Source organism: Neolamprologus multifasciatus, chromosome 16, assembly GCF_963576455.1.
Source record: "Neolamprologus multifasciatus chromosome 16, fNeoMul1.2, whole genome shotgun sequence".
Classification (NCBI taxonomy): Eukaryota; Metazoa; Chordata; class Actinopteri; order Cichliformes; family Cichlidae; genus Neolamprologus; species Neolamprologus multifasciatus.
In genome coordinates this window covers 9,341,652-9,359,779 of record NC_140454.1, presented here as the reverse complement: position 1 = coordinate 9,359,779, position 18,128 = coordinate 9,341,652, and the positions used below count along the sequence as shown (strand labels likewise).

Genomic DNA, 18,128 nt, shown 5'->3' with positions numbered 1-18,128 from the left:
TAGAATGACGGTACAGAACAAGTGAATGAATGTTGCATTTTCTGGATGCAATGATAAATTAGCATTCCACCCATGGAAGCCTTTCAGTAACCGGTCTTTAAATTTCTTTTTAAATAATACATTTTTGTATCTTATCTACATCCTTTGTATTGCAGGCTCTGCTCTCGTCTTGTGTTACATAAACTTTAAACATTTAACTGCATTTAATTTTATATTGCTGGATGATGATACTGATAATTCTGGCATGTATGGAATATTTTCACTTTCCACCCAACAAGCAGACAGCACTGTTTGCACAGACACAACACAGCTGCAGATGTAAATAAAGACCGGTTTTGTTTATTGACGCATAAAACATCCTTCAAACAATAAACCCATTTCAATGTAAGGTCTCTGTACAATGCTTACTAAGCAGTTTTATTCATATAGAAAACGTTATGAGGGGCCCTGCTTTAAAAATCACAAGGCTCCTTCAAATTTAATGGCAGGTACTCTGGGAAAAAAAAGTACAGCATTCCATCAACAAATATTTTTCAGGCAATAAATAGGCATTTATAAATAGTGTAATTTACAACCAAATACAAAAAGAAAACATCACAAATTTAAGTTCACTCTTTCAACTATGTGCAACCCTTTTTCTTTGTGACATGGCCTACAACTCATTTCCTCTCCCTCAACCCAAAGGAACCAAAGTCTCATCATACTTGCAGCATAATCAAAAAAAACTTAAGTGATTACAAAAAAATCCAAAACAAACAAACGAAGGGAAATGTCTCAAAGAATCTGTCACTCAACGCTTCGCATTACAAAACAGTTTTTAACTCATGTTCCTGACCGAGGAGGTGTCTAACATACAAAAGACCCGCTATGCTAATGTACTTGTGTCATCGAGGGGAGAGAGGGAACAAAGCTCTTGTGAACTCACAAACAGAAGACAAAAATGGCGGGGAACAGGAAAACTATCGAGTCAGTAGTCTTTGCGTGATGATGTTGCCAGTTTAAACTTAATATGTACAAAATTTGACTTTTTTCCCCTCCTTTTGTGATTTTGTGTGGTTTTTGGGGTGAAGTCCAGCTGAGCCAGCAGTAGAACAGTCTGGTCGTGATGACAGGTGGAGCTACCGTTCACCCCCTCTAGTCCACTTGTTTGGGTTTGGGGGGGGGGGGGGGGGGGGGGTTGGGGGTGGCACACCACTCTGGGCAGGTTGCATAGACACACAGCTTTCAGGCAGCTGCCTTATGGGATTAGCTACAGGGTGCAGTTGGGTGACTGCCGGCTTACTTCCTGAATATCAGAAGAAACAAACTTAAAAAATGAGAGAGAGAGAGAGAGAGAGAGAGAGAGAGAGAGAGAGAGAGAGAGAGAGAGAGAGAAGAAAAAACAAGGTTTCCGGAGAGTTTCTGATTTGTGGTATTAAAAGTCCTCAGAACGAGAGAATATCACCATCAAGAGGAGGAAGGCAGGGGACTCGCCTGTGGGGACAAAGAAGCACACACTGAAGCATTTCATGGTTGTCTGTGGCCCGCCCTGGTGGATTTGTGCCCGATACTTACAAGTGTGAACTGGTCATAAACCTGCATGAGGTCCTCTATCTTGTACTGCTCCAGCACCACAAAGTTGTCCAGGTTAACGCTCCCCCTACGGGCACAGTCCTGGCAGTGCACCACGTATGTTTTCCTGCTGTTGCTCTCGCTGGTTACAAACAGCAGGTCAAACACTTCCACCTAGGTGCAAAATAGCAGGTGCACAAGCGTTACCAAAGTAGGAAAAGTGACGATCGAATGGCATGCCTGCAGCAGGAAGGAAAATACAAATGAGCAGGGCTGTGCTTACTTCACAGATGCTGCAGTAGTGTGCCGGCTCGTTCTGGGTCCTCCCGTGCCACACCAGTTCCTTCCCGGCAGCCAGCAGCAGCTCCCTCTGCATCTGACACTGCTTCAGAGTGCGCAACAAACAATACCTAAGAAACAGAAACACACCTGAGGTAAGATCAAGGTAACACGCACACAAAACCAAGAATGAGATGATGAATCTACAGGCATTTACTTGATCATCTCATAAAGCTTGTGGTCTGAGACTTTAATGTTCCTGGCCATGTTCCATGAGAGGTGGATCATGGGAACGATGGATTTGACGCTCTGCAGTTTGTTCCACTCGTAGCGCTCCACCGCCAGCTTGTACTGATGGGCTGAAAAAAAGCACATATTTATGTTCATCTGTGCATGATTCAGTCATACAGCTGGCCTGGATGGAGAAGAAGTTTTCCTTTCCTAACCTGTAAGGGGTCCAACATTCCACGCGATGTTGTTGCACCAGCCGATGGCCTGAACCCAATGAACGGTGCCTGTATTAAGCCACACCAAGTCCCCGGGACGCTGGATGAAGCGGTAAACAGGCACATTGGTCTCGTACAAGTCCTCCAGGTTGGGCCACCAGGAGCCCATCAGGTAGTTAATGTTGTTCCTGTAAAAGGAGGTAAAATAAAGAAATATATCATCAGATACAATGAACCACGTTGAGCTTCACCTAACAGACTTCAAACAATCTTTTCTGTCGACGTACTTTTCACAGAATTCATTGACGACGCCCCAGTATGGCTCAGGCACAGCAAACCACTCGCAGTCCCCAGGACCAATATTAATATTGACGGAGCAGAAATTGTTGTTTTCTTGGTGACCTATGAAAAAGCACGATTACTCAGAGTGAGACATAAGGCTGCACAGACACTTGTGGTCACTGCGTTGATCTATACCTGGTGTCCTGCTCCCTGGCACCTTCATATAGAGCTGCACAGTATTCATGCCCAGGATTGTGTGACCTACGTGACTGAGCAGGTTACCAGCTGACACCACTCTGGCGAAGGCAGGCAACTTAGTCAGCTCCTGCAGCTGCTGCTTCCACCTGAAAGGGCAGAGGTCAATGAAACGAGGAAAAGGGACTAGTGCTTCATCTTTCTTCAACTGCAAATCGCTCTACACGTTTCATCGACTAAAATGAATGAGTCACTTACTTCTTGTCATCTGAGAGGTCGATGTTGGTGCCAAACTTGATGTGTTTGAACAGACCCTTCCTTCGCCTCACACTAGGAGCAAGAGCGTAAAAGGTCATTAATAACAGAAACAAGAGCTCGCAAAGCTTTCAAATCTACACAGAAAGACAGAGAAAGTTCACCTGTCTGAGGAACCCGCCTCCGCTTCCACTTCCTTTTTCTTCTCATTTTCTTCCTGTTAAAGAAAACATTTGGATTGGTAGATTTTTATAGGCTGGCAACATACTCAGCAACACGGTGAACTGAATATTTTCAATGTAACATGGGAGGTGGCTGATTTGTAACATAATACAAGGTCAGAGTTTTGTAGTGAAAATTAACAAACAAAACCAAGCATTTGATCCTGATTATCGTTTTACTTGAAAGCCAAAATAAGAACTTCAATTAAAATCTGACCCGCAGAGACTCCTGGAAGGACGATGCCTGGTACTGGGCGTATTTGATGATGGTGGTGTGGGAGCGGCTGCTCTCACACCGCCACATCTTCCTGTTGCCGCTGGGATCCCAGTTCTCATCGGTGGGCTGAGCCAGCTGAGTCCGCACCTCCACTAAATGGTCTGGGTTAGCCTCCACCAGTGTCTTAGTGGAGAACAGGCCCAAGTCTGAGGATGAGGAAGCAAGGAAGAGTTTAGAACAGCTTTCATGCATCTTACATCATTTTAAACGAGTGTTAAAATAGATTTTAGCAAACCATCGATATGAACTTGTGACTTAAGGGGAACAGAGTGGAACACGTATGTTACATGAATTGGTTTCTGTTTTATTTTCTTTATTAATAACATGAGGACAATCAGTTATATAATAGTTGGGGGGGGGGAGCTGATGGTAGTGATTTTTTTATAGTGTTCTTTTGGTGCAAATCCAACTAGTTTTCTCCACAGGAAATGTGTGCAGTAACATTTTCAGCTTGCAGGTGGTGCTGTTGTCATACATGTCATACAAAGTCATCCACACAACATGCTCCCTCCTGTGATTTCAGAGACACACCCACAGAGCCATGTGAGACTGGGAAAGAAACATCGAGTCAGCCACGCCAGCCGCACTTGCAACCCTCAACACGGAAAACACCTAATTTACAAAACTGTTGATGCTTACACATTAAAGCACTTTGCAGTGCCATCCCATCCTCTTACCTAGTTTGAGTGCTCCAGCCAGTCCTCTGATGACAGTGACCGGGTTGGTGGGATTGGTGCAGAACTGATGAAGGGGGGGGAAGAAGGCATCCCTCTTGTTTTCTAGCTGTATGTCAGACAGGAAAACGTGAACTGACTCCAGGCTTACTGAGAGTATCAGTGCATTAAAAAGGAGCTTAGAGTGTTCGTACTTGTTAGCTGTAGCTAAGATACTGAGAAACAACAACATGATGAATACTTCTCCTTATATGGCACAGCTGTACTCACATAAATACTGGGTGTTGGGGGATTGAGTTTGTCCTTTGGCAGTGGAGGAGATGGTGCACGAGGGGGCCGTGGTGGGGGACACCTGTCCAAGAGGATGCTGCTGGTCGACAAGCCGTTCTTCCCCAGATTCCTGCAGGTAAAGAACACGAGATCATCACGCTGTGTATCGGCTTAGGTAGAAATCTGAAACATCAGTGCTTAGTGTGCCTCGTTTTGTGAACTCTCCCTTCGCTCTCCTTCCCTTTATAATGTCTTGATGCATTCTCAATCATCCAGGAAAGTAAATCTCCAAAAAATTGATTCTCATTTGTCACTCATCACTCATCTAAGTGACTTCTTCAGTCTTCTTCAGACTGAAGAAGTCACTTAGATGAGTGACGAAACGTTTCTCCCACAAAACGCTACGTCCAGATAAACAGAATCAACTTTTTGGAGATTTACTTTCCTGGATGATTGAGAATGCAGCTCACTGAACTAATACAGCCAATCCCTCAACAAGTTTGTGCTCTCTGCTCATATTGCCTTCATGTTAAATGATTTTTTGCTTTTTAAAGAACTTACTTTAACATTGCACTCAACAACAAATAAATCCTCCCTAACAAAAAAAAAAAGTAACTTCCACATCACCCCCGCAAGCAGGGGTGATGTGGGCTGCAAGTGGGCCCTGGGCCACAAGTTTGAGACCTCTAACATATACTAATATAGTGTTACCATCAACTGCTCATAAACCTTTCATTCGTGCTTTGATGTTGCTTCTCTATCTGGAACCACTATTTCTAACTGCCCTGATTTGTGATAGACACAAATCAAAAGTCAGTAATAAAAAAAGAAAAACAACTTTTGGTTTACGGTAATTTCACTAGAGGTTCATTGACACTTCACATCACTGCATGTACATCTCTTTATTACAAGTCTGACAGCGCATCCTTCTCTCTGTGCCACCAGTTAGCATTAGCTTTTGGGTCTAATGACTTTTGTGCTGGAAACCCTGCAACTTATCTAACTGGAAGGCAAACATGGATGATTTGTCTAAATTAGCTGCTTGTCATTTTGCTCTTAAATAAAACAAAACCCCCAAAAACACGATAAGGAGAGGGATCAACATGAGCGATGGCCTAACTCTGCATGACTTGAAGATTAAAGGCAAAAATGTCCTCCACATTTCTCTAAAGAAGGAAAGAGCGAGAAGAAACAAGTACGTTTCTAGCACTGTGACAGTTACAAATCTATGTGGGTCACACAAACATTTAAGCACATGTACACTTCAGATCTCTGTCTGACATGAGTGCAGAGTGTGAATGATGCTGGGAGGGAGCTAAATGGTGTATAGTACGGGGTCAAAATATCAGGGCATTTTTAAATGTAACAAAGAATCAAAGCATTCCTCACTTTCACAACATGGTTTCATACATATGAATGTGTCTGCTGCGTTACCCCAACCCTAACAGATAATGGGCAGGTGTTAGCAGTGAGCTGGAGAGGGCATTGCAGGTGTCTTTAGCTCTCGCGGTGTTTCAGTTTCAGATGTACACAATAAATTGTACTTATATAAACTTCTGTGACTAATTTATGGCAGGCTGACAAGTTTGAAAAACTCAGAATTACACTTAAATCCAAAGCGGAGTACAGTAAAATGAATATTAATTTGGGCATGCACTATATTAACTCAGTGAATTCTATATGTGGTCTTAGCTTTACTGACTTCGTACCTGCATGCTTTGAGCATTTCACTGGAGCTGGGGTAGATGGAAACTGAGGACCAGGGAGCCAGGCCAGCAGGGCCAGAATGTCTATGAGGCCCCCCACAAGGCTCCACCTTCATTGGGCTCTGGGAGTCCTCCAGCCCCTTTCCATTCAGCGTGGGCCCCTGACTGTTTGTACTGGACGGGCTGTTAAGGCAGGGGAGGCTGTTAATGATGTGAGGGTCTGCTGAACATGGAGAGGGCATTGCAGTGGCAGAAAGTGGCGAGGATGCCACTGAGTGCTCTGAAACTGGCTTGGTGGCACCATTGAGACCTGGATGGACATTGTTCATTTTCTCTGAGGAAGACCCTCCGTGGTTGCTGTAGTTATTGTTATTGTCGTTACTGGTAGTATTAGCTTTTCCCTTTATCAAGGCTGAGAGAGGATTGTCTGAACTGAGCACGCTGGGGGCAGGAGAGCTGGGCAGAGACGCGCTGGCAGAGCCGTCAGTCACCCGTGGCTGGATGTGATTAGTCAATCCCTGCGCAGGGGTGGTGCTGGGACTATGCGACGTCCCTCCGGAATGCCTGATGGCAGCCTCCTGACCTGATGGCAAAGCGGCAGCTGCAGCACTGCTGCCGGTGTTGCCCCCTGAAGGCGTGGTGTCTTTGGTGTGGACCCCTGAGGTAGTAGCGGAGTGGGGAGGTGACGACAAGTGGTTGGGGGTTGTCTGAGGGGAAGTGGGGGATAAAGACGAGGCAGAGGAAGAGGCAGTGCAGGGCCCAGAGGAATGTCCAACCTGATTCAGAATGCCAGATGATGTGAACGAGGTCTGAGGGGAGGAGGAAGAAGAAAAAGGGGGTTCTCCATTAGGACCTGCCGAATGTGAACCTGGACCTTTTTGAAGCCCCTAGAGAGAGAGTGAGACATACTGATTAATAAATGATGCATTCAATGAGCCAAAATAATTCACATGAAAAACATGCAGAAACAAAATAATGCAGAAGGTGACATGTACAAACGGTCTACAAGTTCACCAAGCTAATCAGTCATTCACATGGCAGCAACTCAAAGTATTTAGGTGTGTAGATGTGGTAAAGGTGACCTGTTGATGTCACAACCAACATGGACCAGAATGTCTGATGAATATTTCTTGCATCTTGCTAAATCTATGCCATTAAGAACTAAGGCAGTTCTAACAGCACAAGGAGGTCAAACCTGGTGCTAGTATGTACTTATTAAAGTGGCCAGTGAATGTGAATTGCCCATTTCAAAGCAGTCAACAGTGTACCTGAGTGGTAGTGTTGCGTTGTTGGCTCCTCCATGTCTCGTCTGCTTGACTGGGACTACTGGTAGTGCTGCTGGTGCTGGGTTGACTGGCGGCTTTGCAGTTGTGAGGTAGAGAGTTCTGCTGCGGGTAAGGCACGTTTCCGTTGCTTGCGCCGCCACCTCCCAGTCCCAAGTTGTGATTTTTGTCCGGGTGTCCAGGCAGCCCCGCTGAAGGACTTGTGAAACAGGATCCATTGGCTGTGGGCTGAGTGACACACGGGGGCCGGGTGGCTGTGTGATTGAGAGGGGAGGTGCGAGAGAAGCCTGCGTGGTGGGGAGAAGGCCCAGCCAATTCGCCGTTGGGAAGGCTGGGCCTCGGTTGGCCACCTGCTGCTGCCTGCTGCCGAATCTGATACAGGGCAGAGAATGAGAAAAGAGTCACACTTAACACAAACTGTTCTGATCAGGAGTTTACACACACACTTAATGTGAACACGAAGGCTTAGGCTATGTTCAGCTGTTAATTGCTGCTGTAAGCTACTCTTTCACATCATTCACATATAAGAAAAAAAAGACACCTTCTTTCTCAAATGAGTGTGCTCATCAAAATGATGCTCATCAAATTCTAAAAGTGTCTCAACTGCCAAGGCCTGTGCACTTCCCTTTGGTGACCATGAAGGGCTACAGCAGGTAGTATCATGAAAAGGATTTGTTTCACAGCGCTCACTCATACAGTGGGACTCAAAGCAGATCTCACAAAGAAGATGGTAGATTAACACAAGCCAATCACTTCTCTTGTAGTCAACTTTTAAATGTAATTAGATAAACCAGTGTTATAAGTACGTGTTACAAGTGTGTGGCCACTCCAACCAGAATTATGCCAAAACTTATTCATGAAGACCAAACTAAGAGGTTGAAAAATCACTGAAAGCCCAACAATGCCTTGACATTCATGTCCATCATAACTGTATGTAAAATATAAACCTCCTATACATTAGCCAGTAAAAACTCACGTCACTAATAACCAAGGTAGCATGTGTGTACCTGCTGATGATGCTGCATGAGCGAGAACTGCTTCTCCAGCTGCTCCAGCATCTGCAACTGGTGGGGGTTGAGGTTTGCTCGGTTGGTCCGCAAGTGTTCCAGGTGCTGTACATTTCACAACAGTGTTGCATTAAAATTAGCAGATCACTTATTAAAGCTTACTACCAAATGCACAGGTAGCATTCCCCACACATATCTATTACTTCAGCAAGACACACATGTAGTTTTAACTAACACCCAAATATATTTGGTTTATTAACTTTTGCATTTTTTGTGTATTATTTTCATCTATTGTCATCAATTTTCCTTTTCTTATTTCTAAACTTCAGTCACGATGACAAGCTAGCCCTATCCCTTTCTGTGTTTTTGTGGTGGCAGTCTCTGACACCATTCGACCTTGTCTCATTGTACAATCTTCAATCCCACCACCTTGGACAACAGGTAGCAACGCCGTCAGCAATGACGCTGAGCAGAATTAATACTACATCTGCAGCTGTAGTTCAAGACAGTGGACTCAAAAGTCTATGCAATCAGAGATCCAGCTGATTACATTATGCCATATAAATTTGTCATTGAGTTTTGGCAATTAAAGTACCTGCAGAGAAACACAACCTAATGGTATTCTTGTCATTTTTACCCATACTACATGGGGATTCCGAGATTATTATCCTTAACGACAACTAACCTAAAAAGTAAAACACATGTTAAAATTTTAAATGACTACTTCAGTTATTTTCATATAAAAGTGTTAGAATCTTTAAAGTGTTTCTAGGTTTACACTCGAGTTCCATGTAAATAAATAAATAAATGATTAATTGGAATTTATAAATGAAACTGATGTCCAAGTACAATCCATGATCAGCTTTATGAATGTGACACAGATGGGAAGCATGGAGAATATAAAGAAAAATGACAAGACAGGATAAAAATGTTAAACATACAATATCATGAGCTGATATAAGTGGTTCTGTGAAATGCATATAAACCCCCAAAGCGACCTATTTGAGTATGTCTCATTTTAGCTAATAAAAGTCAGATGTCAGATCAGACATTTTCTTCTAAATCAGAATCATGTGTAACAGTAATAAAGTTTAATTTGGCAAATTTGTTTTTGTTTTGTTTTGTCTGTCTTGCATCCCCTATTGGGCTCCAACCTTGGATCTTTTGCATATTATGCAAATGTAAACCACTAAAATGTGAAACCTCTGTGAAAAATAGTAAATGAATGTTCCTACCTGAAGCTTGATTTGCTGTTGATTGGTGGCGTTTCCCCACGAGTCTGCAGCACCCTGTAAAAGAGACACAAATATGTACCATGCCCCATATTTTTAACTCTCCACCATCACACACAATAGCATCCCTGGCTGTACCTTGGCTGGGCTGGCAGTGCGTTTCTTCTTAGCAGGACTGGCCTGCAGATCTGCATGATTGCTGGCAGACTGGCCTCCCTCCCCTTTACAAGCCTAAAAATGCATCACAGACAGTTTGTGACTACACACTGGACTATCAACAACAGTAAAGCTCCCCCCAAAAAGTGAGCTAAAATTTAAAAAATGAGCCCTTGAACAAAAATATCCAAACTTTCCCCACACTGAGATCAAAGGACGGGGTCCATACTGCACATTTACATGCAAAAACATTGAGCATTTAAACAATGCTTGTATGGCAATACTCTGATATCAAATATGGTTTACCTTAATCTAAATAACTGAGATGGATTAAGGTGGTAATCAGAGTATTCATACTGTGATTATTATGTGAAACAATATGCTATTTGTTGCATTTAGGGCTGTAACTGGATATTTGATAATGAAACAGTTTTTGTTGGGTTCAGGATTCAGATATGAGGAAATAAAAAGCCTTAGTTTCTGTGTCTGACTTCCTGCTCTCTCTCAGCAGTGATGATCATGTTTCACTTAACCCCAATGTTGCCAACACAACGACTGCCACTAGAGTTCTGTGACTTTCAGATCTCTTTAGCCTTTTCCTTCCCAAAAAAAAATGCCTGTCAAACAGTCTATAGCCAGCAGTCGAGTGCTTTGCATCGGCCTCTTGTTCACCTGGCACTGACACAGCTCTCTCTCCCTCTCTTTCAGAATCCAAAAAGTAAAGCAAGCTTGAAGTGGCTTAAATCTGCATTCTTTGTAATGGCGACGAGGGGTGATACCTGTGGTTGTGAAATGACTAGTCTATGGATAAACGGCCCTCGATCCTGATGGGTTTAAACGCTTTTCCCACGAGCTTATGGGCTTAGTCACTCATTTCAGGTCACACTGAGTAAAAGAATTTTGGTCGTTTGACTAAAATCAGATTGCAGCCACTGTCTTTAATTCATGCGAATCCTTGATTATTCACAGTCTGCTACTAAAATCGTATTGAGAGCATCCCTAGTTGCTTTACAGGAAAGTAGTTTGAACATCTCATATTCTGTTTGTTAACTCAATAACACGCTGTAAAGTCACTAATGCAGACAGGATATCGCTTGGTTCACTCTGATCAATACTTAGAATCACTAAAAATAACCTCATTATTGTTGTGGCACAGATGAAGCATGATGTAAATATGGTGATTTGAAGCCAAAATGAGGACTTAAGGATTTCACTAACAGACAAACAGAAAAAACAAGAAGGGTTAAAACTGATGTGACAGTGGTGGAGTTGAGCCTCAGTCTTTTTTTCTAAGTCAGTTGTGGCAATCAAAACTCGCATATGCCATTCATGACAAACACAGGTCAAATCCATGCATTCGCACTACTCGATATGCTACGCTCATTAAACATGCATTTTCAGCATTTTCTGTTGCAATGTCTGCATAAGATTTATGCATTTTTGTAAAAAAAAAAAAAAAAGATAAAAAATAGTGTGGCATGATGAGTTCTTTGTAGAAATCCTTAGTAATTCTAGCACGTGCCTTTTGATGAGAGAGGCTATGAAGGGAAACTGCACTTTAGCAATTAAGATTATTGCAAAATGGGCCTCACTCCAGTTCTTTCATGGTGTTTATCTTTGGATCCATATTGAACACTGATGCAAGCCAGAATTTTGGAAAATGACTATGATGTAGCTAAATCCTCTAAAAGTATGAGGGCAAGGCTTAAACAATCCTCTTCAATTTACAGTTTAACTAGTTTATAAGAGACTGGAGTTTCCTTTGTAAGCTGGATCTCACCTGCTGTGTCTGTGCAGTGTTCAGGGTCCCCTGCCTGGACGTGAGCTCAGCAGGAATGGGTAGGCTCCATGCCTCCTCAATACTAGGAAGCATTTTACTCTTATTCTGCAGACTACCTGGTTGTAGGTTACACAACTGAGCCTAGGAGAAATTGTGTAAGACACAAACTTTAGTGCTGAACTTGGGTTGGACAAAAAAAAAAAAAAAGGTACTAGAAAAGTTACTGCTCGTGTACGTGCTGTGATCAAAAAATCTTCAAAGGAGCCCATTTAAAAATAACAGAAGAAGATAAAAACACTTTGGCTGGTTTTAATTTGGCTGATGTCTGCTTCAAAGTCACCTTTTAGTGGATGTCTGAAAAGCTTGCAGCTATTTGTAGGTAAGTGGAAGTCCCATTTTGACCACTTGCACTTGCTAGTAGGGTAGATTGTGACACAAGACTGTTTCTGTAGCCAAAAAAAGTATTTTAATTTGTATCTGCACACAGCCAAGTACATTTCTCTGGTGTTATAGTAGAACTCCACACCGAGAGTCTGACTCTGGTGGCCAAACTCAGGGGAACTTACTCAATACTAAAAAACTCACACGCCCACTCTGGTTTTACCTCTCCTGAGCTTTTGACATGTTGTGAATTTTCAAGTGAAAACTGAAGCTGGCCCAGCACTCAAAACCACAGTTGGATCAGTTTAAAACTTGAATGGTTGATGTCTTGATGCATTCTCAATCATACAGGAAAATAAATCTCCAAAAGTTGATTCTGTTCATCTGGACGTAGCGTTTTCTGGGAGAAACGTTTCGTCACTCGTCCAAGGGAACATCCACTGAAGGAACAGTGGGCTGGTTTCAGTCATTATGCAAATGTACCGTTTATAAGATTGGGGAAACCTGCAGTCAGCTGAGACTGAAGAAGTCACTTGGTTGAGTGACGAAACGTTTCTCCCAGAAAATGCTACGTCCAGATGAACAGAATCAACTTTTGGAGATTGATTGGTTGATGTTCGCCATCATTGCTTGAAGATCGCAGACGTGCAAGTGCAAGACGGGACTTCCAGAGAGCAATATTACAAATGCAGCCATGCTGAAAACATTCTGAACTCCACAAAAGATGACCTTAAAGGAAAAATTACAAATTTGGTAAAGTTACATTTTCTTGGGGCAATTCTCAGATGTTTTTGATCACACCTTATATAGGTGATATACTAAAATGTTCAATGCCATGAAGGAATGCTTTACAATAAAGTGAGGGGGAAACGCCAAAACAAAATACCAATATGAATTATTATTCATATCTCTGTTACCAGAAATCAAAAGGACAAACACACAGCCTGCAATTCAAAAAGCTGATTGCTTTGGCAATGTTTGGCACTTAACACATCACTTTAATACACGCACACACCAAAATGCACAATACGTAACAAAGTGCGTTTATGTAAAGGCCAGCTCTACCTGCAGCAGCTTGATACGTTGTGTGAGTGCAGCAGTGTTGAGGCAGGCCTTGCTGCGAGTAGCGTTGATGTAGCACTTGATAGCGTCGTGCGGCTGGCCGCAGGATTCGTAGAGAGTGCCCAGATCCATCCAGGCAGCGGCGTGGCTGTGGTCCAGTTGAACAGCACAGATGTAAGCCTGCAGTGCATCCATAGGCTGGTTCTGCTGCTGGTAAAGCACCCTGGACGCAGAGGCAAAAATAGGAAATTATTCTCTTGCCATCTTCCAGGATTTAGGTCATTATCCTCTTACAAACTCACAGTTCTCAGGAGACATAATCTGTTCTTCATAATTCTAACAATAGATCCTTTCACACTTTTTCCATGTCCTCTATGCAGCTGCTGCTTCTCCACCAGCCGTTTTGAGTCAGACCTAAAGATCTTCACCTTCTTTGTTGTGACCTTAATCATACTTCTCAGCATAGCCAACACATGACAAATTTTGCTCTTACCCTATAGAGCACCAGGTGTCAGCACTGGCCTCCGATTTATCAATGGACTGCCGGTAAGAGATGAAGGCATCCTGCACCTTCCCAATACTGGAGTAGCACCTTGAGGAGAGGAGACAAAGAAAGAAATAAGGACCAAAGAACAGTTGAACTATAAAAATATGACTGGTACCATTCTGGTGACCAATTTCTACCCTAAAGCAGACAATTCAGGGTTTAGTCTGATGTTTGTTTTTAGGAACAAATTGACTGATGTGAAAACATTCAGAAGACAGTTGGGCATCTACTGGTTATGTGTCAGTTTACGCTTACACAGCCTACATACAACAGTTTATGTTGTAGTTTAAAATACTACACTACAAAACTTCAATACAGTGCTAATACAGTGGTTTGCAATGCTACCTTACTTTCCATCTCATCCATCTGCAACATTGTATAATGGAGAGGAGGGTTGCTAGACGGGACATGTAAATGCCTTTGTGCATTAAATTTAGTTTAACCAACTAGTTTTCTGTTGCTAACTAGCAAAAGGAGCAACATTTAGCTATCTAGTAGATGTTGCTGAGGAAAAATCTGCACTGAACTTTGTTCTAAAACATATTCGCTTTCTATCTTTCTTCATGCATCTTAGCCCGCTTTTAAGACACCTTTTTACACTAAGCCCCTTGATGTGCAATCGACCGAGTCAAGTTACTTAAATTAACCAAAAACTGTCCTGTAGAATTTCCTGGGCTGTGAAAACCACACAAAACAGTTTTAATCATTGCTGTTTGCCCATGCATAAATGTAAGAACTCATGACAGAGACAGATACATTTTCCATGCTTTTAGGTACTTTTTAACTAACATGCACACGTCTGTGAAGGTTCTCAGTCATCCAGGTCATCGTAGTCTAAGGTGCTAGGAAAGAAAAGCGTCTGGAATTCTTTACGTTTCCTTGAAGGCGTTTCACCTCTCATCTCTGAAAAGTTTTGAGATCCCTTCCCATACACCTTAAAGCCCACTCACAAACCTTGGCTGATTGTGAATCACACACACACACGTTTTCACACATTGGCTCGTGTGATTAGGCAGAGGATCAATAGGGGGTCCATGACCATCTTGGGGACACTCCCAATGGGGCTTAAATCTGGGACTCACCACCAATTGCACTTATAACTGAAAAAGCTTCTTGGATGAGAGGTGAAACGTTTTCAAGGAAACTCCAGGTGCTTTTCTTTCCAAGCTCCTTAGACTACCAAGCACATGGTCTCACTCAGATGGCTATATCAAGAGCAAGAGCAGCTTTCAGCTTCCAAGCAGTAGAAAAGCTTTTCTACCTAAACAGCTACTTGCCCTAATGAAAGACCAATAATTGGTCACATAGGCTTGTAAGGCTTTGAATAATTGGCAAAATATTAAGAATACCTGCTGTTTGCCCAGATCTGGTGAGTGAAATTCTGGTATTTATTAGTCTGCTGGTTAGCACTACTTACCAGACGTGTGTTGCTAATCTATACAGTTTACACATGCAGCCTGCTAAGCAAGCTGGTAACGCTACACACTGTCCACATATGATCAACTGTTTTAAAGTTGAGGCTTCAAAAAACAGAGTCAAAAAACCAATGCAGATGGTGTTTTATGATGAAGTGATTTTACAGTGTTGAATGCTGACTGTAGTGCAGCAAGTTTCAACTTGTTTTCCAGAATAACTAGAAACTCTTTCAGTCGGTGAACTGAACAGCACCCTGATCCAGAGGAAGGTCCATTTATGTGGGTCATCAGGCAAGGCCGATTCTAGTGCACCAACATAGTGACTCAAGTAAAGACTGTTTAGTCTAAAAGAAATATTATGCAAAGACCAATAACCCAGTTAAGGGATGCCTTTTTTTTGTTTTTCCCTGCTTAGGCTGTAACCTCAAGGACAGCATTGGCCCCATGGTCAAGACTGGGCATCTACTACATTCAACTGAAACAGCAGCACAGGAGCATGCATTTTAATATCCTGAAGCATTAGCTAGATTTTAAGGTTGCTAAAAAAACAAACAAATTATCTTGTGATGCCTTCTAACAGTGTTATGTCATGTTTTTGGCAACAAGTGTTTGTTTTTTTTTGTGATGAAAAGAAGATGACAACTAAATAAAAACTAATAAATTTGAAGAGATGAGATCCAATTAAGTTGTGCAGAAAGGTGGGACGAGTTTGGAAGTGATCCAATCAGAAATAATCTTCATATACAGTAAGGTCAGCCTTACTATGACTAAAATAAATCAGAATTTGCCGTCAAATGCCGTCTAATTAAATTTCACAACACAAGACAAGATAATACGCAAACAGCCGCGTCCTTTGCTTTCGTACCTGCCAAGAAAGTACCAAGACTGGCCAGAGTTTGGGTCTGCCTCTAAAGACTTTTGCAGACACTGGATGGCATAGCTGTCCTTGGTGCCTTTATCCCCCAACTGTTCCACTGTGTGATGCATCCAGCCTGAGAAGAGCAAAACAAAACATCAGCCTTCACAATTCAACTGTAACAAACCTCCTGGCTTTGTTTTTTTATTTAGTGGTGATTACATACCAAAGGAGAATGCAAGTGTTATAGATCAAAATCCACTTTTTTTTTATAAAGTGTAATGAAAAAGGTAAGATTTCTGATAAGATTAAGTTCTGTCTGCCAAAGGAGAAAAAAAAAACAATAAATAAAAACTTGTTACTTCCTGAAACTTTAATGAGAGTAACAGTGGGAAAAGTCAAAGAAGCAGTTATTCAAAACGCTTAAACATCTGATATGAACCAGCCTTTACAAACATCTCCTCCCTGCTTTCAAGCACACACATGCACAAGTACGTGTGCGTGCGCACACATAAACTGGGCAATTTCAAGCAAACACAGAGGCTCAGGAAGACCTTAATGAGCAACGACAAACCTCCCACAGCCCTTCTCCTATACACCTGCGTAAACCACATATGCGTACTTATGTGTACTTGTGTTCTCGTGTACTCGTGATACGTCATCAGTCGGAGACCAAGTACTGTTCCAATTCAAAGTACGCATCAAGCCGAGAACGCGAAAAATTCCCAGATGTGTTCTCGCTCCGCCTGTTTTATCAAGCATGCATCGGTGGTGACTTGGTACAGCTAAATATCCCAGAATGCATTTTGTCAAAAACTCAAGCATGGCAATGCGATCCAACTGAGGTGGATCGAGCATCTGATGAGGCAAAGTGGTCCAAGCACAGCGCGCTGGAACAGAATGAAACTAAGTCAGGATAGTCATGGCTGTCTAAGATCTCAGAGTTCGTGTGGACTGCTGTGTCTGAAGTTTTTCCAATGGAACCAGGTTTCAGTTATCATCAAGACCAAGGAGTCACAGGCATAGTGGTTTCCAGCAATTAGTATTTCTCTGAAATTTTCTGGTCAGTCCAGCATCCCTGCTTCTGCTCTTGCTCTCTATGACATCTGTCAGACTTGACAGTAGGGCTGGGCGATATGGCCTAAAATCCATATCGCGAAATAATTTGAAGCACGTGCGGTAATGATATATTCTTTTCTTCTGTATAATGTATTTTCCACACTATAAGGCACACTTAAAATCCTTTACTTTTCTCAAAAATCGAGTGTGCGTTATGTATGAATTCTGGTTGTGCTTACTGACTTCGAACCGATTTTGGCGTGCAGAAATCTGTTAAAAAATGTTTTGATTGATTGTCAGAGCATTACGGCTGCCGTAGTGAGGAGCTTCACGGAGTAATCTGGGTCCAAAACTCCGTCCACTTCAGGTCCCAAAGTCAAACGAACACTGAGAGTTAAAAACGGTCTAAATTCTTTCATCTTTAATAAAATCATCAGCGTTGCTGCTTTACCAGGTGTAACAATTAAGTTTAACATCCATAAAAACAGAATTTATTACATTTAACGGAGTTAGAAGTTAACAGGAAGTTAGCTCGCTAGTTTCCACCTAAACATGACACACCATGTTCTGACTGAGAGATTTTTGAAACTAATTCAAACGTACAGCTCTGCTACCACTTCCAACATAAATAAAGACAGGAAACTAAACAGCAGTGACGTTTGTAGTGTTACTGAAGTTGGACTACCTGGTATATAATTTTGTGCTACGTGATTGCTAGCGACACAGCTATGTTAGCATAACATTAGCACAGTGAAGCTGGAGGATGAACGCCAACTTTTTTCCACTCGATAAAAGTTAACGTGACGGATTCTGGTGGTTTGGGACAAATGCAATCGCATAGCAGGATGCTGTACACGGGCCAAACTTCAGTCAGGAGAACAACTGAGATTATTCATCCACAATACAAGGTTAGTTATTAATATACTGCAACAACATGGGAATCGAGCAGCTGCAAGAGAATTCAACATTAATGAATTAATGTTATGGAAGTGGAGGAAGCGTAGTTTTTGGCTTTCCCCATATTTCAAAAGTGCTTCATCTCTTTGCCATTACTGTCGCCCGCCAAAATTTGCAGATGATAATGGTTGTAGCCGCTGCGATGCTTTCGACCAAAACAGGCGCAGCTTGATGACATCATCAACATGCGCTATCGCGATAGAGCGGTATAGTCAAAAAGCGGTATCGTTTCTATTG

The 18,128-nt window shown here is 42.3% G+C and overlaps 1 protein-coding gene across 5 annotated transcripts in view; it reads right to left on the bottom strand.

Annotated features, from left to right (window-relative positions):
• Nucleotides 1-319: 319 nt before the first annotated feature.
• The window catches only part of kdm6a (lysine (K)-specific demethylase 6A), a 46,265-nt gene continuing 28,456 nt past the window's right edge, over nucleotides 320-18,128 (bottom strand). For 3 of the 5 annotated variants that reach the window (XM_085135327.1, XM_085135330.1, XM_085135331.1), the window contains 20 exons: nucleotides 15,885-16,011; nucleotides 13,551-13,649; nucleotides 13,061-13,280; nucleotides 11,615-11,755; nucleotides 9,817-9,909; nucleotides 9,682-9,735; nucleotides 8,447-8,551; nucleotides 7,425-7,811; nucleotides 6,160-7,043; nucleotides 4,451-4,580; nucleotides 4,184-4,289; nucleotides 3,447-3,652; nucleotides 3,173-3,225; nucleotides 3,012-3,083; nucleotides 2,754-2,902; nucleotides 2,564-2,678; nucleotides 2,277-2,464; nucleotides 2,048-2,189; nucleotides 1,835-1,961; nucleotides 320-1,725 (listed from right to left, as the gene is read on the bottom strand). In XM_085135327.1, coding sequence (XP_084991453.1) covers nucleotides 1,507-1,725; nucleotides 1,835-1,961; nucleotides 2,048-2,189; nucleotides 2,277-2,464; nucleotides 2,564-2,678; nucleotides 2,754-2,902; nucleotides 3,012-3,083; nucleotides 3,173-3,225; nucleotides 3,447-3,652; nucleotides 4,184-4,289; nucleotides 4,451-4,580; nucleotides 6,160-7,043; nucleotides 7,425-7,811; nucleotides 8,447-8,551; nucleotides 9,682-9,735; nucleotides 9,817-9,909; nucleotides 11,615-11,755; nucleotides 13,061-13,280; nucleotides 13,551-13,649; nucleotides 15,885-16,011 — 3,617 coding nt within the window. In that variant the 3' untranslated portion in view covers nucleotides 320-1,506. The remainder of the gene's footprint in view (nucleotides 1,726-1,834; nucleotides 1,962-2,047; nucleotides 2,190-2,276; nucleotides 2,465-2,563; nucleotides 2,679-2,753; nucleotides 2,903-3,011; nucleotides 3,084-3,172; nucleotides 3,226-3,446; nucleotides 3,653-4,183; nucleotides 4,290-4,450; nucleotides 4,581-6,159; nucleotides 7,044-7,424; nucleotides 7,812-8,446; nucleotides 8,552-9,681; nucleotides 9,736-9,816; nucleotides 9,910-11,614; nucleotides 11,756-13,060; nucleotides 13,281-13,550; nucleotides 13,650-15,884; nucleotides 16,012-18,128) is intronic. The other 2 variants (XM_085135328.1, XM_085135329.1) reach the window with 2 other exon arrangements.